The 23,096-nt window shown below is 36.0% G+C and overlaps 1 protein-coding gene across 11 annotated transcripts in view; it reads right to left on the reverse strand.

Moving 5' to 3' along the window:
* WDFY3 (WD repeat and FYVE domain containing 3) overlaps positions 1-23,096 on the reverse strand; it is a 258,056-nt gene that overhangs the window by 65,446 nt on the left and 169,514 nt on the right. For 10 of the 11 annotated variants that reach the window (XM_058547432.1, XM_058547433.1, XM_058547436.1 and 7 more), the window contains 9 exons: positions 21,924-21,997; positions 21,679-21,840; positions 19,967-20,061; positions 17,071-17,191; positions 16,633-16,850; positions 12,396-12,631; positions 11,057-11,191; positions 8,391-8,570; positions 6,827-7,060 (listed from right to left, as the gene is read on the reverse strand). In XM_058547432.1, the coding sequence (XP_058403415.1) occupies positions 6,827-7,060; positions 8,391-8,570; positions 11,057-11,191; positions 12,396-12,631; positions 16,633-16,850; positions 17,071-17,191; positions 19,967-20,061; positions 21,679-21,840; positions 21,924-21,997 (1,455 nt within the window). The remainder of the gene's footprint in view (positions 1-6,826; positions 7,061-8,390; positions 8,571-11,056; positions 11,192-12,395; positions 12,632-16,632; positions 16,851-17,070; positions 17,192-19,966; positions 20,062-21,678; positions 21,841-21,923; positions 21,998-23,096) is intronic. The other variant, XM_058547434.1, reaches the window with a different exon arrangement.

A 23,096-nucleotide genomic window follows, 5' to 3' on the forward strand; every position in this document is an offset into this window, starting at 1 on the left:
CACAGTCCAGTTTTCTCTGTCCATGTGTTAGTTTATATTCCACATATGAGTGAGATCATACAGTGTTTGTCTTTCTCTTTCTGGCTTATTTCACTTAACATAATACGCTCCAGGCCCATCTATGTTGTTGCAAATGGGACGATTTTGTCTTTTTTTATGGCTGAGTAGTATTCCATTGTATATATATACCATATTTTCTTAATCCAATCGTCAGTTGAGGGACACTTAGGTTGCTTCCACTTCTTGGCTATGGTGAATAATGCTGCAATGAACATAGGGGTGCGTAAGCCTCTTTGGATTGTTGATTTCAGGTGCGTTGGATAGATTCCCAGTAGTGGGATGGCTGGATCATAGGGCATCTCTATTTTTAATTCTTTGAGGAATCTCCATACCGTTTTCCATAGAGGCTGCACCAATTTGCATTCCCACCAGCTGTGTATGAGGGTTCCTGTTTCTCCACATCCTCTCCAACATTTGTTGTTTTTTGTCTTGGTGATTATAGCCATTCTAACGGGCGTGAAGTGGTATCTTAGTGTTGTTTTGATTTGCATTTCCCTGATGATTAGTGATGTTGAGCATCTTTTCATGTGCCTATTGGCCATCTGTATATCTTCCTTGGAGAAGTGTCTGTTCATTTCCTCTGCCTATTTTTTGATCGGGTTGTTTGTTTTTTTGTTGTTCAATTGTGTGAGTTCTTTATATATTATGGAGATCAACCCCTTGTCAGATGTATGTTTTGCAAATATTCTCTCCCAGCTGGTTGGTTGTTTGTTCATCTTGATTCTGGTTTCATTTGTCTTATAAAAGCTCTTTAATCGATAAAGTCCCACTTGTTTATTTTTTCTTTAGTTTCCCTAGTCTGGGTAGGCATGTCATCCGAAAAGATTCCTTTAAAACCAATGTCAAATAGTGTGTTGCCTATATTTTCTTCTATGAGTTTTATAGTTTCAGGTCTCACCTTCAGGTCTTTGATCCATTTTGAGTTAATTTTTGTGAATGGCGATAGCACATGGTCCACTTTCATTCTTTTGCATGTGGCTGTCCAGTTTTCCCAACACCATTTATTGAAGAGACTTTCCTTTCTCCATTGCATGTTCTTAGCACCTTTGTCGAAAATTAGCTGTCCGTATACGTGTGGTTTTATTTCTGGGCTTTCAATTCTGTTCCATTGATCTGTGTGTCTGTTTTTGTACCAGTACCATGCTGTTTTGATTACTATTGCTTTGTAGTATGTTTTGAAGTCAGGAATTGTGATGCCTCCTGCTTTGTTCTTTTTCTTTAGGATTTCTTTAGCTATTCGGGGTCTTTTGTTGCCCCATATAAATTTTAGTATTCTTTTTTCTATTTCTGTGAAGAATGTCATTGGGATTCTGATTGGGATTGCATTGAATCTGTAGATTGCTTTAGGTAATATAGACATTTTAACTATGTTTATTCTTCCAATCCACGTGCATGGGATATCTTTCCATTTCTTTATGTCATCATGGATTTCCCTCAATAATGTCTTGTAGTTCTCATTGTATAGGTCCTTCACCTCCTTGGTAAGATTTATTCCTAGGTATTTTATTCTTTTTGATGCAATTGTAAATGGTATTATCTTTTTGAGCTCTCTTTCTGTTAGTTCATTATTAGCATATAGAAATGCAACTGATTTTTGTAGATTGATTTTGTACCCTGCAACTTTGCTGTAGTTGTTGATTGTTTCTAACAGTTTTCCAACAGATTCTTTAGGGTTTTCTATATATACAATCATGTCATCTGCAAATAGTGAGAGTTTCACTTCTTCGTTACCTATTTGGATTCCTTTTATTCCTTTTTCTTGCCTAATTGCTCTGGCCAAAACCTCCAGTACTATGTTGAACAGGAGTGGTGAGAGTGGGCAGCCCTGCCTCGTTCCTGTTCTCAGAGGAATGGCTTTCAGTCTTTCCCCGTTGAGTATGATGTTAGCTGTGGGTTTGTCATATATGGCCTTTATTATGTTGAGGTACTTTCCTTCTATTCCCATTTTATTGAGAGTTTTTATCATAAATGGATGTTGTATCTTGTCAAATGCCTTCTCTGCATCTATTGAGACGATCATGTGGTTTTTATTCTTTGTTTTGTTGATGTGATGTATCACGTTGATTGATTTGCGGATGTTGAACCATCCCTGCGTCTCTGGTATAAATCCCACTTGATCATGGTGTATGATCTTTTTAATATATTGTTGTATTCGGTTTGCCAATATTTTGTTGAGGATTTTTGCATCAATGTTCATCAGCGATATTGGCCTGTAATTTTCTTTCTTTGTATTGTCTTTGTCTGGTTTTGGTATCAGGGTGATGTTGGCCTCATAGAATGATTCAGGAAGTGTTCCATCTTCCTCTATTTTTTGGAATAGTTTGAGGAGGATGGGTATTAAATCTTCTTTGAATGTTTGGTAAAATTCACTGGAGAAGCCATCTGGTCCTGGACTTTATTTTTTGGGAGGTTTTTGATTACTATTTCAATCTCTTTACTTGTGATTGGTCTATTCAGATTCTCCATTTCTTCTTGGTTCAATTTTGGGAGGTTGTATAAGTCTAAGAATTTATCCATTTCTTCTAGATTGTCCAATTTGTTGGCATATAATTTCTCATAGTATTCTCTTATAATCCTCTGTATTTCCATGGTATCCGTTGTAATTTCTCCTCTTTCATTTCTAATTTTATTTACTTGAGCCTTTTCTCTTTTTTTCTTAGTAAGCCTGGCTAAGGGTTTGTCTATTTTGTTTATCTTCTCGAAGAACCAACTCTTTGTTTCATTAATCCTTTCTACTGTTTTTTTGGTCTCAATATCATTTATTTCTGCTCTGATTTTTATTATTTCTCTCCTTCTGCTGGCTTTGGGCTTTGTTTGTTCTTCTTTTTCTAGTTCTGTTAGGTGTAATTTAAGGTTGCCTATTAGGGCTTTTTCTTGTTTGTTAAGGTGGGCTTGTATTGCTATGAGTTTCCCTCTCAGGACCGCTTTTGCTGCATCCCATATGGTTTGATATGGCATGTTATCATTTTCGTTTGTTTCCAGATAGTTTTTGATTTCTCCTTTAATTTCATCAATGATCCATTGGTTGTTCAGTAGCATGTTGTTTAATCTCCACATTTTTGTCACTTTCCCAGTTTTTTTTTCCTGGTTCATTTCCAGTTTCATAGCCTTATGGTCTGAAAAGATGCTTGTTATGATTTCAATCTTCTTAAATTTATTGAGGCTTGCTTTGTTTCCCAACATATGGTCTATCCTAGAGAATGTTCCATGTGCGCTTGAGAAGAATGTGTAGTCAGCTGTTTTTGGGTGGAGTGCTCTGTATATGTCTACTAGGTCCATCTCGTCCAGTTTTTCATTTAAGTCTAATATTTCTTTATTAACTTTTTGTCTGGATGATCTATCCATTGCTGTAAGTGGGGTGTTAAGATCCCCTACTATTATTGTGTTGTTGTTGATTTCTCCTTTTAGGTTTGTTAATAGTTGTTTTATGTACATTGGTGCTCTTATGTTGAGTGCATATATATTTATAAGTGATATGTCTTCTTGATGGAGTGTCCCTTTTATCATTATATATTTCCCTTCTTTTAGACAAATACTTTTTGATCTGTTCTCGTGTACTTTCCTTCCACTGCCACGGTGGTTTCATGTGCAGCAAATTCATGTGGCCCTCCATAAGAAGTCTGGTGGTGACAGCCGAGGACACTGATGAACGGGGACTGGGAGAAGAGTCACTGGACTCTTGCATAAGCCAACAGAGTCACTTAATTTTCTAAGTCTTACGTGCCAGACACTGTGTTATGAATCATAAATGTAATATCTTATTTAATACTCAAAATAATCCTCAGAGACAGGTTCTATTTTTATATCATTTCAAAGATGGGCAAACTGTAAGGGGTGAAGAGAACTGAGCTCGGCCAAAGTCACACAGGTGTAACCAGCACACATTTAATTTCCCACAATAGTTTTTGCTGGGTGATTTACATATATTTAACTCACACAACAATCCTGCAGGGGAGACAGTATATAATATCCCGCCCCAGAGAATGAATTCAACTCAGTGAGAAAAAAATGCTTATATAATAAACAACAGGGCCAGAACTCAAACCAGGTGTCTCTCCCTCCCAGACCCACGCTCTTTCTATTACACCACACTGCCTCCCTGATATCTGGCCTCAGTGTCACTCAAGCCACTCTACATGAAAGGGAATCCTTTCTTTTTATAGACTGCTACTAAAGATAATTTCACAGGTTCTTTTGTAGATATAATTAAGTAAGTAGATATTCTTATGATGAAATTCCAGCAATCGTATAAGACTGAAGAGGGCTTGGTTTGAGTTTAACAGACTGAAAATCAGTTGGTTCAAGCCCCTTTCTTCATGTAGGTAAATGGTAAATACATAGAATAATTCTCTTCTTGAATTTCTTCAGAGATAAAGACTTCACAATCATAACATTCAAAATCATATGCTTGTAATTTATTATTTTACACTGTAGGAAGACATGGAGTGCAACAGTGTTTTCACTAAATATTTTTTGTATGTGTATTCTGTATGTGTGTATTAGATTTCAAATTCCTCAAAGTATTAGTTTAATTTTTAAAAGCAAATTTGTATCTCCCTTACTGGTGGTATCATATTTTCCTGTTTGGGAACTGCCAGGGATGCAGTTATAGTTAAATGATTCAGAAATACTTAAAGAACACACCAAGACATTGTGCTAACTTTGTGAGAGATAAAAGGACCCGTGAAAGCTGGGCCCTTACTTTACGGAGTTTATAATCTATCTGGGAGTTTCCATCTTGACACTCCCTGCTTCTCCCTGAAATACAGTCCTACCACCCCTGACTCCCTTGTACAATCAGACACAATTCCACTGTAGGGCAAATTCGTGCCCAGGACAATGAGAACCTTGAGGGTAATGTGTGTTCTATCAAACCCCCTTACTAAAAAATATAGAAAACCCAAAGGATAATCACAGCATTTATCCACGGTTAATCAGTTACTAGGGTGCTTACAAGACTGAAAATGCTATTACTATATACATACACTCACTCACTATCTTCCACATATGTGTATTCTACTTTTTGGCTCAGTTATGCTTTGTTGCACACACCTCTTCTGAACTTTATTCTGTTATTTTCTGATTACCATTTCATTTTGCATAGAATACTTCAAATCCTTACCCGATGCACTAAGATACTGGCCATCTCTCATTATTAAAGTTTCCAAAGAGGGTAGGCTCTACCAGGCATGCTTTTAAATTCTACCACATGGACTATGGATGAAATCAATTTCTTTTCTGCCAATATTAAACACTGTGGTCCTGGTTAAAATGCTTAGTATTGCTGGTACCTAAATTACATTAGTGATTTCTTTTAATTGACCTAACAGATGTTTTCACATGAATAAGAGAAAACATCTACTGTGGTTTTAAGGTTTCAAAGAAAAAGTTAACTGTATTAGCCACTAGAGGGAGCAGAGGAAGTGTAGGTTCAGCTGTCAAACTGCTGAGAGCATGTAGGAAGTTCCTCAGAGAGAAATGCAATTAGTCTTCTGCACTGATTGAATCTTTCATAAAACATGTTATTTTCAGAGCCGCTGGCACCTACATACTGCTTGCCCCTATTTATATTTACTGGCCAAAAGAATATGAATATATAGGTAATAATCACATATTAAATTCCCTTCCTGCGCTCTTTTATTTTCTCTTGAGATTTTTCTAGGTGAATATTTGGTTTCAGGGATGGCCAATTTCTAGAGCCAGCAATGTGACCACTTAAGGCTCATTTTATGATGCATCAGCTGAATCATACCACTTACGAGGAGAATGGGCAAGTACAATGGACTAAATGTTTGTGTCCCCGACAAATCCAGATGGTGAAGCCCTAACCCTTAATGTAATGGCATTGAGGTGGAGCCTTCATAAGGTAATTAGGTACTCAGGTTTAGATGAGATAATGAGGAGCCCTCAGGATGGGATCAGTGTCCTACAAGATGTGGAAGAGACACTGGAGCTCGCTCTCTGCCACGCAAGGACACAGCAAGAAGGCAGCCGTCTGCAAGTGAGGAAGACGGCCCTCACCAGAACCCGACCAAGTTGGCCTCCAGAATTGTTTAAGCCACCCAGTCTACGGTATTTTGTTATAGCAGCCTGAGCTGACTAAGCAAGCAACCTAGAAGCTTGCTGCCTTAAGGAAAATTCAATAAGTGCACACTGAGCACCTACTATGTGAAACACACCATGTTTTAAGATGCACAGGATACTAACAGCAATAACACCTGGCAACAACATGTAAGATGGACTGAAGTGGGGAGTTACAAGCTGAGGAGACAACACCGCTGTAAATGTTTAGGGAAGGAGTCGCACACTAAGACCTGTGGGCCAAATTCAGCCTATACGTGTTTTTGTAGATAAAGTTTCATTGGAACACAGCCCTGCTCATTTGTTTATGTATTGTCTGTGGCTGCTTTCTAGCTACAATGGCAGAGTCGAGCAGTTGTGACACAGATTGTACAGCCTGGAAAGCTTAAAAATATTTACTATTTGGCCCTTTACCGAAGAAGTTTGCCAATTCCTGGTCTAGTGAAAGGGTGATAAAGGACTGAATTAAGGACATGCTTGTGGGAATGGAAAGAAGGGAAACAAACTGATAGTGCCTACAGCATACCTGGGATAAAACATTCCCCTAGCCCACGATGTGTTCCACCTACACAACCCACAAGAATTAGAAATCTGAAAGGTATGTGGCATAAAACTTGCTTGGTTATTAATGTTCTAATTATAAAAACAATGCAAAAAAGCTGTAAAGGCATTTCTTCATCTTTACCTCCAACAAAAGATCAATCAGTGGAGTCTGCTTGCTGGCAGGGGTAAGACAGAGGTTGTCTATGATCAAGACCCGCATGAAGTCAAACACGAACTTCTTGGCAGGGTGATTGGTCAGATAGGTCTTGGTGCCCACGTTACAGTACTCTGACTGGCTTCTGTTCATCCCCGTGTCTGCTGCAAAGGCTTTAAACTCTTCTGCTGGAGATCCGACTTCATCATCGAGATCAGTCACCTAGCAAAATCAAGTGGAAAGATTTGATTCTGTGGTCACATTTGATTCTGATATTTTTATTTCCATGTTCCTTAAAAAACAAATTGTAGCAGCAATAGTATTTTCCTTCAACATTTACCTCCTACTAAACTATTCAACACAGTATTTCACTCTGCTTTACTTGACCCCTGCTTTCAAGGTAGTAATTGGGCACCATGTCATGGTTACTCAACATGTGCTCTTTCTACTATTAAACTACTGACTGGCCATTAACAAGATATCTGTTTTATGTTGAATTTTATCTCTATTGTGGGTAACTGCACTTAAAATAAATGAAATAATAAAATGAGAATGAGTATATTTGAAATCTACCTACTGAGAAGTCAAATGTCACACAATTTCAGATAAAGATCTGGCATAATGGTGCCAGATAAACAAACAAAACAAAACAACAATAAAAATAGTGCCAACTTTGAGCCAAAAGAAAAAGAAAGAAGGACTAGAACACAGATTACAAGATGTTGACAAGGAAAAGACACTCAGATATTATTGAAGGTCAGTTTTTACCAAAACTCAGGATTTTTAAATTATAAACAAAAAGGGGTATTAAGGTCATGTGTTATACCTGTTTCTCCTGAAAATTCCCATAATTTTAGAATGAATATTTCACTTTTATACATGGAGAAAAATTAGTATGAAGAAGGTGGTTTATTCTAGGCCCTAGAGTAAGTGGTGGAAATAAGAGGAAATATCATGAAATTCTCAAGTACTGGGGAGGAATAACTGTCTTTGGGCTTGTTAAAAAATCATTATATATGATTATAGTCTAATAACTTTCTATTAAATTAGCACAAAATATGAAAAATAACAGTTGAACAAAATAAGAAAAGTAGAACAGAAAGGACAAACATATATTTCATTTTTCATAAACACAACCAATCCTATAATAAATTTGTGAAGACTAAATTCAGGAAATGCCCAATTCCTGAGATAAATAAAGTAGAAATAAATTTGGTCTGACTAGAGTTCTGTAAGCTAGAAAGAACATTTCACAACTGCATAGCTAGCACCACATAAAATAAGAAATGGATCAACAACTGCTTGGAGACGGAAGTTACTAACAAGGGACTTACGAGAATATGGTAAATGAAAACAGGAAGTCGAGCGCACTGTTATCTTCGGGGAAAACAGAAGGAGAGTGTGGGGAGAGAGACACCAGATAATGATGTAAGAAGTGAAGTAGAAAGTTAGGAGACTGACTTGGTCAGAAGCTTAAAAGATTGGCAAAAAAAATTGCTAACCATTGGAGCAGACTAATTCCAGTTTTGACATTTTCCTCCCCCTTTCCTACCATCTCTGAGTAAGGGCGAATGTTGAAGGGGAAGACCGTGGCTGCTAATGCGCACAGGAAATCAGGGCTCATCCACATGGACGCCAGGTCGGGAACGTTGTGATACAAGTATCTAAAAAACTGCATCAGCGTCACAGGATACTCTCGGAGCCAAGATCCCTCTTCTTCTGATTGCCAAGGCTGTCACGGGGGCAAGAAAAGAAATAGTATGTTAGAGAAACTGATACTGCTAAAATTATTTTAAAAATCCATTACTCACTACTTTTCTAAAACTGGATATATTGATGGTCCAGAACTCTTTTATAAACCACACACATGAGCAAACACACAGGCAAACAAAACTAAAAATAAGCTAAAACAAAAACCATACCCTAGAAACTGACAGGACGTTTGTCTATTCATTGGAATACTCACAGCTTAGTAACTGGAGTCAGTGGTTTTGATTATTCATCATTAGCAACATGAGTATAGCTGGTGCCAATAGTGGCTGTATTACCATCAAAGTTGCCCCATCCTCCATCATGCCAGAGAGTTAGGAGTAAGATAAAAGATGGGGAAGTTACTTCATCTTTCTGAACTTTACATTGTCATATGCAAAATGACGAGAACAATGCTCTTAACCATTATGCAATTGTGATACTGTGATTTATAATAAGAAATATATATTTAGTCTTCATCCCATTCCTGGCACAGAGCTCCTAACACCTTTGGAATGTCCTAAGTGATAAGCACCATAAAGGTGTCTTTTGTTAATGATAATAAGCCCCTTTCAACCACACCAGAGTTTTTGTTAATAAGGTGAATTTTGAAAAGCCTCTAAGGATGAAGGCTTGCCAGAGGAACGAACTATGTGACTTACCCTAACCCTCTCCCCCACAGCCTCCATGGAGGGGAGACGGGCTGGAGATTGAGCTCAATCACCAGTGACTAATGATTTAATCGACTATGTCTATGTAATCGAGCCTCCATAAAAACCCAAAAGCACAGGGTTCTGATAGCTTCCAGGATGGTGAACATGTGGAGGTGCTGGGAGAACGGCAGGATGGAGAGGGCATGGAAGCTCTAGGCCCCTTCCCACATACCTTGCCCTATGCATCTCTTCCATCTGGCTGTTCCTGAGTTATGTCCTTTTATAATAAATTGGTAATCTAGTAAGTAAAATGTTTTCCTGGGTCATGGGAATCTCCGATATACAGCCAGTCAGTCAGAAGCACAGGTATCAACCTGGACTTGTGACTGGTGTCTGAATTGGGGGTGGGGCAGTCTTGTGGGACTGAGCCCTGAATCAGTGGGATTTGATGCTATCTCCAAGTAGAGAGCGTCAGAACTGAATTGAATTGTGGAATACCCAGCTAGTGTGGCAAAATCTCCCACATATTTGGTGACCTGAAGTGGCAGAGGTGCAGTAGTATTGTAGTAGAATACTGAACAGAGGAGACACACAGGAGTGTGTTTTTCCTTAAGCAATATAACAACAATAATGATGATGATAAAAAAGTAACAAAAAAAGAATATATTTGAACAATGCTCATCTTCTGATACTTGTCCAGAGAGTGTTTTTTTTTTTTTTAACTTAGATTTTTTTTTTGGTGAGGAAGACCAGTCCTGAGCTAACATCCAATGCCAATCCTCCTCTTTTTGCTAAGGAAGACTGGCCCTGGGCTAACATCCATGCCCATCTTCCTCCACTTTATATGGGACACCGCCACAGCATGGCTTGACAAGCGGTGCATCAGTGCGCGCCCGGGACGCAGGCCTGCAAACCCCAGGCCAGCCGCAGTGGAGCGTGTACTTAACTGCTTGTGCCAGCAGGCTGGACCCCTAACTTAGACTTTTATATTTGTTTATGAATAAGAACCAAAACAACAACCCCAAAGCATTCTAAATTAATACCCTTAAGAGTAATGTTCTTTTCTTAGATGGCATAAGAACAGTTTAGACTAAAATTAGATTTGTCAGGTACCTGTAACCCAAAGAATCTAGTTAATAATTCCTCTTACAATATGATCCTAAATTGTATAAACAAATTAAGTCATTATTCACAGTATTCCTGGGAGGTAGATAGGAACATACATTTTGTCATTTACTCTTTCAATTCTTCATATCTAAGTTAGAAATAATTAGAATAAAAAATACAAAACAAAACTTGCACTGAAAACATTTTTAACCTCTAAATGAAAGTGATTTGAAAAGTTCAAATAATATATTACTGCAATGACATGTACTACTATATTCATTATACACATGTACACATGGTAATATATATTTTATAACACTAATAATATCAGTTAACCCTGATGAAGCACTTACTATATACCAGGCACTCTTGTAAGTGCTTTGTGTATATACTAACTCACTAAATCCTCACAACAACCCCAAAAAGATAAATTCTATTACCACCAGCATTTTACACATGAGGAAACTGAGGCACATGGAGTTAGTGTGTCTTAAGAACCAGAGATGGGATGTGAACCCGGCAGGGCTCCAGAGTCCACGGTCTTAACAACTGTTCTTACGTTACTTTAGAGATAACAAATCAGAGAGGCTGAGGTTCCAGAGACCACACAGTAAATAAATACTTATGTTACCAAAGGATTCCTCTAATGTAACAAAATATCACAGGCAGGAGGAACTATCAACAGGTGTCAGCATCTCAGAAAACTTACTGAATTCAGCATGCTGCGGAGCATTCCCAGCAATAAAAAAGCAGCTTCCGTGCACACATTATGAATAGAAGAGACTACAGTTCCACTGGAGGCAGGAACTCCAAAGATGAATGTCCAAATGGAATCTAAATCAAACTGCAGAGGTGAAAATGAATAAAGATTAGCCACTGTCAATTTTTTTCAGTAGAGACCCTCATAAGTTCTAATATTCTAAAATTTCTTTGAAACTAATTAGTTTTTTTTCCAAAGTGAGTAATGATGAAGAGATAGAGACCTAGCACTCCTCCTTCCTATATTTTAAAACTCATTTTTACATTTATAAAGAAAAAATGAATACTATGTATGACCTGTCTTAGGTACCTATGTTAAAAACATTGTTTTCTATTTTTTTCTCTAAAGAAAACAAACAAAAATAAAATACATGCTAATTAGCCATGAGATGAAATTACAGAACTGATGATTTCAAGCAGGATCTTTTAGAAAATCATGTTGAACTCACTTTTTTCCCCACTCTCAGCAATGTTCCAATTCACTTTTAGATTACATACAGATAAGATTGACAAAATAAAAATCAGTTTGAGGAGATTTATTCATAGCAGGTTTATATAACACTTTATAACTATGGTGTCATGCTTATTTTGAAAAATTACATAACCAACCAAACTCTGCTAAGCATGAATCTGCATCTTGATTTGACGTAAGGGTAGAGACTCAGTGTTTGCATTTAAAAGGTTTTGTCAATTACTAGAATTGATTTGAACAGCATTTGGCACTATGATGCAAGTACAGTTGAGTTTAAAACTAAATTTCTAAGTCTTTGCATTGCCACAAACATAAGCTCTACATAAATATCCACAGACTTTCAATGAGAAATCAAGTAAAGTCACACTGTTTTCCTAATGTGGACATTATCTATCACTAAGAAATTAAAAACATTTTTCTAATCAACTTGCACTAGGAATCCTGTCATATCCACCTAATTACTTTATGGTACATATACCACTCTCTTTATTTTTAATTCTACAGAAATTAAATTATATTTCTAGATAAAAATCACATAAAAGAATTCTTCAGATCACCTTTAAAATATCATCCAAAGTCTTTATGCATATATAATCATACAGAGTAACGACCAAAAAAACAAAAAAAGACCAAATAGGGACAAAAGACTTCTTTTGGGGAAATTTTCTATGGTATTTTCAGATTTTCCTGTCCCACATCAAATCCTAAATGTGAGCAAGGGATGGAATCAGTTGGTTTTACTGTGATTTACCCACTACCCTATGGTGATTTTTTTGGCACAAATAATCACACTTACACCTTACTAGATAATTCCTACCTGGCAACCCTGCTTACATCGGCTGCTGATGACAGGCACACTGACCTGCAGGTTCTCAGGCAGCTCATTAACTGGCTGCTGCAGAAACAATGCCATGAGGAGGAAATAGAGGGCAGGGACATTAGTGTGTTTAGGAAGGAAGGACTGAAGAACTGGAAAACCAGGAAAATGACAAGCATCCCGGTTAATCTCCCTGACCGTCGATCTCCCACCAGCACTCCTGCCCACATTGAATCCTAAGAGAAGAGGAAATATAACAATAAATACAAAATGAATAATCAATTACCATCTGCATTAACAAAGAAATGAGTGATTCAATATATGTGACATTTCTATCTAGAACATTCACATGAATATAAGCAATTAATCTTTTAGTCAGAAGTTTTACTTTACTATCTCTTTGACTTTAGCAAGCCTGTCTGTTAGGATACAGGTCCTGAAACATAGCTGAGGCAATCAGATACGAGAGGTAATATAAATTCTACTCATTAAAAGAATGACTTCGGGGCTGGCCCCGTGGCTTAGCGGTTAAGTGCGCGCACTCCGCTGCTGGTGACCCGGGTTCGGATCCCGGGCGCGCACCGACGCACCACTTCTCTGGCCATGCTGAGGCCGCGTCCCACATACAGCAACTAGAAGGATGTGCAGCTATGACATACAACTATCTACTGGGGCTTTGGGGGGAAAATAAATAAATAAATAAAATCTTTGGGGGGAAAAAAAAAAGAATGACTTCAAAAGAGCTCTAACATTTCCATAAGAAGAAAGTAAAACTCAAAAAATAGCCCAAATTGAGGATGCTATGAAAATGTAACTTAAAAATATAACTGGTATAATATAGTTAATATATTTCATTTGTCCTGAAAATGATGATAAACTAGTTAACCTTAAATTATCTGTGAATTGAGCGACAAGATGAATAAGCAAAATAATCTTTCCTCACATCATAATCTGTAATTCTGTCAGAGAGCTGCTCGGTAGTGGGACAGCAAATCCCAGCCTGCTATGATTGTGGTTATCTGAACATCCAGAGTCCGTTCTAGAAACATAAGCTCTACCAGGAGATGGTCATTGCTTACTGATGTGGCTTATAGCATCAGCCTTTCTATCAATTCCGTTTCAGGGTACAATTCAAACATTTAGTTCTTTTGCCACTCCAAACCTACTAGAGTGCTCAGCACAGAACGAATGTTGGCCAGAGTTTCAATGGAAAACTTTTATGAATAGCAACCAAGAGACGAAGCATTGATTTTTACTCTGAAGCAATTTTTACTTCAAATGAATGTTCACATTTTTTTCCAACTTCTTTTTTCTAGGATGAAGTAAGCACATACACGCTACTAATTAAAATAAAAGAGAAATTCATGTCTAGGCGGCTTTTTAAATATTTCATCCTAACCAATTGCTCAGTGTGATGTGAATTAATCTTCTGAAGTATGCTCTTCTAATTGACAAAAAATTGTACGGGAATTTACCAACCTTTTTCATATATCATCTCATTGCTCAAACACAATGAACATGTGAGTTAGAAATTGCTATTACCCTTTCCATAACATAGAAAATATGCGATTTGTTCAAAGTCATAAAGTTAATGAGTGGTGGCACTTGGGCGTGGAGCCTGATGTCTCTATTTTAGAGCCTGTAAAGTTATGCTGTCTCCCTTGGTCTTAATGACAGTGCCACAGTTTTGAAAGACTGGCCGCATCAGGACACTGGGCGATTTTTGTTTACAGTGAATTCTAAATGAAATTATGAGTATAAAAAAGTCTTGAGGGGCTGGCCCAGTGGCATAGCGGTTAAATGCGCACTCTCTGCTTTGGCGACCCAAGGGTTTGCCGGTTTGGATCCCGGGCGCGCACCGACGCACCGCTTGTCAAGCCATGCTGTGGCGGCGTCCCATATAAAGTAGAGGAAGATGGGCACGGATGTTAGCCCAGGGCCAATCTTCCTCGGCAAAATGAAGAAGATTGATTGGCATCGGATGTTAGCTCAGGGCTGATCTCCCTCATAAAAAAAAAAAGTCTTGAGCTTTAAGAAATCAAAAGACATAAAAGTGATATTTTATACATTAAATAGGAAAACAAATTTTGAGTAAACCACAGTCAGGTCCTAAATGAAAACCAACACTAGCAGTCATTTCCCTTTCTAAATTCTCACACTTTATTTTTCCTTATAATTAATCTTAAGGAATACTTAATATATTATTAACAATTAAGCATCAATTTAGATTGAAGTTACAACTACATGGAAGGTATTTTTATAAAGAAAAATTTGACAGAAACTAATAAATGTGAACAAAACATTCAAAAACATTAGGTTGCTCAGCAGATCAAAGAGAAATAGAATCAAATGAGATGTACACATATCAGTATACATGCCTACATATGTATGTATCAGACAGATATTCAGGGAAAATTAGATTAAATTGAATAAAATTTAAATTAAACCTAAATACCTAGATTTCCCTTTTAGAACCAGAGCAGCATATGCAATGTGTAAGTAGGTATCAATGAAGGACAAATAAATTCAAAGGCATGAAGTCAGGCATCAGATATGGTAAAAGCACTTTTTTCTGACACTACTGAAGCGATGTGACTGAGAAAAGGACAGGACTAACAGCCAGAAGACAGATCCTTAAACACTATTACTATCTGACTCAGGAACCTTATGCATGTAACAGTCTCACCTTCCTAATTAGAGACATTAATCCTTAAATGATATTTATTAGGTTCATTTCCTATAAAATACAACTTATATACCATAAAATATACACCTGTCTCCGGAATCATGAAGGCCAAATGAGATGATATATGTAAAAGAATTTTGCAAACTACAATGTACTGTATGAATCTTAGGTGTTATTACTACTGTGGTATTTCGCCTCCAATGAGAAGCAGTGTGGTCAATTAACATTTACAACTCTCACATTCAACAGAATGCACATTCAATTGGGCCTTTCGTTGTTTATTCTCCTAGCGGCTATTATTAAGGTTAATAAGTTAAATTTCTTGCTACCAAACTGTTCCTAATAACAATATCTGTAAGCTATATCCCTCCTCCAGAGTCAATGCACAATAGTGATCTATTTTTCAGATCGTAAAAGTATCTATGATGATGATAATTTAAAATGCATACTTTAAAGCAGACAATTTTCTTGAGAAATCATTTCACAGTGAATTTCTTTCTTCATCACACACAAAGTTTCTTCAGACATTTTCGACATGTGAAATAACAATAAAATAATCCTATGTTGTGAGCTCTGTCTTCCTATTATTTGCTTTAATATTTGAGAAAGTAGTGCAGGCAACACCTAGGTATTGATACTTTCACTATTTTTTTTTTTTTTTTACAAATAAATTACATGTTGAATTCTGATCCCTAATTTTCCCATCTGACAAGGGTAAACAGATATTCTTGGTGCTTGTTGCAGAATACAATAATATAAAATTTTAAAATGTAATATTATAAAGACAAATATTTTTAAAATACTTTAGGAATTGAATGAGTATAATTTTAAATAAAAACTTTATCTTAAATATATATTTTCCAAAATAAGGTCATGAATATGAAAAGAAATATACCACTTCAAATGAATCTAAAACAGAAAACTATAATTTTCTAATATTACTTCTCAGTTCCATGTTGAAAATAGCTCAGAACTATTGAGCAGAGAATAAGGAGCTTCGGCTGAAACTCTGAGCTTAAATCCTTGAGGGGCAACATAACATAACCATGAAAAGCATGGGCTTTGGATCTGAGCGACCTGGATTCAAATTTTGACATTTCCTATCTGACAAGTGACTCTAGTGATATGCTTTGACTTTCTCATCTAAAAAACGGGTATGATAGTATTTATACCTCATAGGGTTATTGTGAAAATCAAAGTGTTTAGTAACCAGCACAGAATAAACACTCTAAATATTGATTGTCATTATTAATTCAGTTCTGATAATTTGTCAATTATTTAATTACAGATCAGAAAGGGAACTACACAACAAAAAGATCATAAGGAATTCCCTTGAGTTTTCACATCTTAATATCCTCCTGTCTCTGACTTCAGTTTGACTTGCAATTAAAAAGCCAAATTTGAAACTTTCTAAGCTTTTTATTCTATTATTAATTAAAATTCACAACTCTTAATGGTTGTCAGATAAACTGAGGAGTATAAGCTTACATAAGATTTAAAAACAAAACAGAAGAGCTTATTTTAAAGCAGCTGGTTGTAAAAATCGCATACCTAATACAGTTCCGATCTTGTTAGTTAACACAGAATCTGTCTGTTCCAGCCACCCTCCACCACTGAGTCCTTCTTTAAACTTGATGAGAATAGACTGATTACTCAGCAGGACAACAAGAATCCTCATGGCTGCTGTAACTGTGGTGGAATGCAAGTGTTCTTCCATAAACATCATAATCCAGTCAAAACCCAAGGTCCTGACCAGTTCTTCACAAGCTCTATTTAAAGATAGATGGATTAAAAAAACAAAACATTAATTTCACGGATTAAGATTTCAAGTTAAAAAGAAAAATAAGACTAGGTTTTGTTCTGGTGATACGATAAATTTTAAGTTTGAAAAAAATCTATTAAAAGTCAGTGGCAATTCTTTCTTTTGTCTACTATAAATTACCTAGTAATAGCAATGGGTACCATCAATTCTAAAAAGATTTTACTTACGGCAAATTAATGCTTGTCTTTTCTTTAGATGTGTAAACTAGTTTTAGCAAGATATCTAGGAGTCTGTTCCTCAAAAGTATAAGATTAGCAGATACAAGACCTCCAAACTCTTCTTCACTTCCTATAATGAAAATAAATACATTAAATTGCCCTGGCAGATAAACCAGGATAAAATATCCAACACTGTTCTAGGAAATCTCACTGAAAAATAGAAAACATTGTCTCTAGGAGTACTTTCCACTAAAGTAGACAAGAAAAGGGGTCCATCTCTTTAGAATCCTGAAAATGGTTCATTTACATTTGACATTATCTAAACAAGTGATAATAAAGGCTATGAACCCTTTTCTACATTAATATTCCCCTCCCCTCCCAAGAAGGAGAAGGTAATCAAATGAAGATCACATGAATAAAAATAACAATCCAGATCCTTAATGTCCAGTTTCTTTTTGAAGGCCATAGTTAAATTTACCAAATTTAAAAATTGAAAATAGGCAACATAAACTATTCAACCAATATAATACATAAAGGAAAGTTAGAATTACACAGCAGAGAAGAGGCACACCCTTGTGTGCAAAGGCACACAAATGAACAAGAGAAACTGGAAAAGAAAGGGCACAAAACAGCGTATGGTTCTCAGTAGACAGCAGTGGAAGCACACAGGATGGGCATCGAGGGCCCTGTGTGCTAGGTCTGCTCTGCCACTGATGAGTTATGGGTTAATAAGTCACAACCCACACACTTTCTTTCATTCTAGAATTGAAGCTCAGGCTATACTTTACCATAGTTATATGCTTTTACTTGTTCGGGTAAGGGACTATTTCTACCTTTAAACATTGTCTTTTAAAAGGGTAATTCAGAGGCTTAATCATTGGGAAGGATGCTTCAAGCTTACCAAGGGAAACTCAAGATTCCTTCCCCTTCTAAGAGGCAAAGGACTGGTAATTTACAAATTGTCTTAGTGAAAGCATGTCATACAACCTAAATTGACATTGGAATTATTTCCTTCCAATTATCTCCTTTTAATAAAATGAAAATCCACACAGAAATTAAAAATTCTCCTTAGTTTTTATGTCTAGTTTTCTCACTGTCAGTTATGCTTCTTCTAATTTCCAAACATAGTTTAAAACAATGAACTCTGAATTGAATTTCCAGGTTAACTTCTTCCCACACAAACTGATACTTTATTCCACATTGCACTACCCTTTTATGCTATTTATTTTATTTTGCATTGATTATTATATCAGTGTTCAGCATTATTCAAACCGTTTTCTTTTTTGTAGGTATATCCTGAATACTGTGTAAACTACTTGAAAGAAAAAACTATGGTTTTAATTTTTTGGAACATCATATTATACTTAATATAGTCTTCAGTCCATAGCAAATAAACAATGTCATATACTAAGAACAGCGACGTGCTTCTGACTTTATTATTTCAAAGGGCAATGAAGTAACAAGGAGAATACTAGTCTAATCAACTCGGCAACAGAAAAATGTGCTAATTTATACATCCCTACTACTGTGCTCTTACCAAAGGAAATTTTCCAACACTAGTTGTGGTTATTGAATTCAATGGCCAGCAAGAAATGTGGAGGAGACTAGAGAAATATTTTTCCCACATCTTTCTTATACTTGAAATAAATGTGTTCCAAAGATTTTTAAAGTACTTTTGCTTTCTAGTTCCTATTTACTTGGCTTATATTAATTCAGAACTTAGAAATAATCCTTGCATATGGTAGAAAAATGTAGTGGTTAAAAGCTTAGAGTGTTGGTTTAGACTAGCCGAATCCAAATGTAGTACTATGATCTCAGGTAAGCTTTTTTTTACTAAATCTTTCTGGACCTGTTTCCTCCCTTGTAAAACTGAGATTATTGTTAAGTATCTATTTCATAGGGTTGTTATAAGATTATATAAAGCACTTAAACAGTGGAAAGTGGTCAAGGGTCTTGTGTATTGCTATGTGATTTGCAGAAAGTCACTTAGCCTCTCAAATCTCTTAGTTTCTCCTTTGCAAAACATGATCACACCACCTTCTCTTCCTATTCATCAAGCACTGAGAGGCTGTGCTCTGGATGGCAGAGCCAACACGGGGGAGAACTTCTCTGTGAGGCACTGATACCACAACAGTATTTCTTTGCCGCCCCAGGTGGACAGTGTTGTAAGGGTTTAAAGGAAATCACTTACATGATATGATTTTGGAATAATGTAACAGGATAATAATGTAAATAATGCTGAAAAAATATAAGATATTGTGAATTTAATTACAGGTCAATTTAAAAGGTCCTTTCAATGCTTTCCAAGCAAATCTCCTATCCTAGAATATATAACAGGAAAAATATGTTGAAACAGAGGGGAAAAAATATACACCAAATGAGGAAAGTGTAAAAAAAAAAAAAAAAAAAAGGGTCTGTCATGGGTGCAGAATCTCATAACTTATATTATTTTTATTTTATATTTACATAAAACAATTCTAGTAAAATGTTCTTTCCCTAAGCGACTATTAAATAGTTAACAGGGAAATGAAAATTATAATAAATAGATATACTTCATCTTAGCAAGTATCTGTGTTTCTGAAGAGATCTACACAAATTAAAAAAATCAAATAATGTTCAAAAATCACACTGGAAGAGTTTTCTACTTAAGGGAACATTGCTATGAATCCTCTAAAAATAGGAAAGATTTTATTTTTAAAGTAAAATTCACACTATTAAATTCTGTAGGTAATTTTGTACTTCTGCATATTGTACAGGCTTGATAAGACAAATAGATCTGTGAAAGATCAAAAAAAGTAATGTAAGGAGAAAAGTAATATAATACTATCACATATAATTCAGGTTTAACTTGTGCCAGAAGAAAACAGGGAATGTAATTAGTTTTCAAGCTCCAGAATTGACTCACCCGTGTCAAGCTTCTCTTCATGGTTTATTTCCATAACTACAAATTTCTCACAAACTGCAAAGGTTGGTAAAGTAGAAGAAAGAAACTGGCCAAACCTTTATATACAAGAAAAGAAAGATTATGGATATTATTTTTTTCCCTCTCCAAAACAAACAACAAAATGCGAAGAAACGAAAAAACAAAAAGAAAAACAAAATCGTACTTCTTAACTATCTTTTACAGAACTTTAGGTGATTATATTTGGTTTATTTCCCCTAGGACCACTGCAATTAACATTATATATGTTACAACGTTTTAAAATATAGAGAAAAATATGCTTCTCCAGAAATATAAGTCTTTTAATGCACTAACTCAAATGATTTCAAGAACCAAACAGCATGATCCAAATTAAAATGTCCTAACATTATCCATATGGACCCACTGTAGCCTAGTAGTTAAGAACCTGGGTTTTAGAAACACAGGTAAGATGAAAATCCTGACTCTATCAGTTTTTTTTTTTTTGTGAGGAAGATTAGCCCTGAGCTAACATCCAATGCCAATCCTCCTCTTTTTGCTGAGGAAGATTGGCCCTGAGCTAATATCCGTGCGCATCTTCCTCTACTTTATATAGGACACCACCGCAGCATGGCTTGACAAGTGATGCATCAGTGCCCACCCGGGATCCGAACCTGCGAACCCCAGGCCGCCAAAGCAGAGTGCGTGCGCTTAACCGCTATACAACTGGGCCAGCCCCTAATTGGCTCTATCAGTTTTTAATCTTGTTACTTGGGGCAAGTAGCTTAACTTCCTCGGGGCTTCGTTTCTTAATTTGTGAAGTAGAGAAAAATAAAAAGCTTGATAGGTTTCAGTGATAATTTTAGCAAAGTGATCATAACAGTACCAGGATATGATCTAAATAAATACTGTTAATGATAACAATAATCTCCAAAATAATTTTTAAACTCCAGTTTTAAATCTGTCACCAAGTTAAAAAATGTTTTCTAGGTAAATGAATATAAAAGTGAGTGATTTATATGCCGCACAGATTAGAGATTAGTGGCCTGGGAATCCTCTAATAAGTAGAGTGATTTCACCTGTGATTCCTGGGAGATTACATGAAAAGTGGTGGTCAAGTCCAGTTTAAGCAATTCTCTACTTGGAAAATACTTAGGTTAGGTAGTTTTTTCCTTCCATTTTCAGTTAAGATGGGAATTATCATGCAAATGTTAGAACATTTTTACAGACAATCCATAAATATGCCTTAAGCCACATTTCACATTGGCAGCAAAATAATATAGCACATAAAAGGTTTGAATATGCAAAAGAAGGTAACATCGTTTGTTTGGGTAATAGAGAATAAATTTAAGAGAGATGGCACACCCACTATGAGTGTGTGTGTGCTTGTGCACACATACTTGAGAAGTAGCAGGGCCTGGGGAAGAGGGATGAATTTCATATACTGAACACTTCTATGTCCAGGACAATCAAGCACATTGGGCTTACTCCTACATCTTTTCTCACCAATATTCTATTATTTACTAGTGGCAACAACTGGCTTTGCTTTATAAAGGCAAGATACTGAGATATTCCTGTTTTCTGGGCCTTCCAATATCTTGAATAGTATTTACATTACAGGTGTTGCAGTCATAGGAACCAATTACAGACATTTCATTCATCTTAATCTCATTGATACTTTTAGTTAATAAACAGACAAATATAGAAGTTTTCACTACCTGAGCAGATCATTGCTGTTGGGGAAACCTTGCAGTAAGAAGCTCAGCACATTACTAATAGCAGCAATGGTAGGCTGGGATAAAGACATATCTCGAAGAGTCAGTAGCAGCTTTGGGATTAGCTGGAATTCCCTCATTAATTTGGCATTCTTTGAAGCTTCACTATAAGAGAAAGAAGACTTTATACACTGTACTATCATCTCTTCTATAAATGAACAACTAACTACATAGGTATTAGCTAATACCTGGATTCTGTGAGTAGTTCAATAAAGTGTTCAAATAATGAAAGATGAAGTTCATATGGTGCATGGAGCCAGACCTACAATCAAAATAAAGGATAGTGGTATATATTATGGTTAAAAAATACCCAAAATGCCAATCCAACAAACACAAATGCAGCACATGGAACTTATTTCACTTATATAATTAACTGAATATAACCACTTGATTAATTTTTATTTGGTGAAGCCTTATAAAACTGCTTCTATATAGAACTTCTGGTTCTGTTCATAAAGGAATAATTGCTAAGGAAATTACCCTCCTAGAGTAAACAACCGAAAAGGCAAGATCTATAGAAAGTTTCCCTGGAATCAATGACTGAATATTATTACTGAATACAATATACTGAATAGAATGAATACTGAATGCTACATACTGAATACAAAGACCGAATGACTGGAATCTTGTGTGGGGGTCCAAAACTGGAAATAACCACCACAAAACAGTACACCAAACAATTCCTGGAACTCACAAAGAGCTGAGACTAGTTTGCATCCCCACCAACCAGAGTATAGAGACGTCATAACACATGGGGGTTGGGTAGAAGTCTCAGAAGTGTAATACCTTAGTAGTGGGGATAAATTAGCACTAGACTAGAGGTTACTCTAGATCCACTCTAACAAAGCTTAACAGCATGTCTCAAAAGGATCAAGATAACTGCAATGGAGAGCAAAGTTCAACAGTCTTTAAAAGGAATACAACAAAATCTAGCACTCAACAATGTAAAATTTAGCATCCAATCAAAAATTACCAAGTATGCAAAGAAAAAGGAAAATATGACCCATAAGTAGGAGAAAAATCAATTATTATAAATAGCCCAGAAATGACAGAGATGATGGAATTATTAGGACCTTAAAAAAGCTATTAAAAATATGCTCTATATGCTAAAGAATGTAACCAAAAAATATGAACATAATGAGGAGAGAAATACAAGATAACCAAAGATCTAATATGAATTTCTACAGATGAAAAATAAAATATCTACAATGAAAAATATACTGGATGGGTATAACAGCAGATTGGATACTGCAGAAAAAGATTCAGTAAACTTATAGACATAACAAAAGAAACTATTCAAAACGAAGCATGAGAAAAAATCCTAAAAAGAAATTATTAGATAGAGCATTAGTGACTTGTGG

The sequence above is a fragment of the Diceros bicornis genome, chromosome 8, assembly GCF_020826845.1.
Source record: "Diceros bicornis minor isolate mBicDic1 chromosome 8, mDicBic1.mat.cur, whole genome shotgun sequence".
Lineage (NCBI taxonomy): Eukaryota > Metazoa > Chordata > Mammalia > Perissodactyla > Rhinocerotidae > Diceros > Diceros bicornis.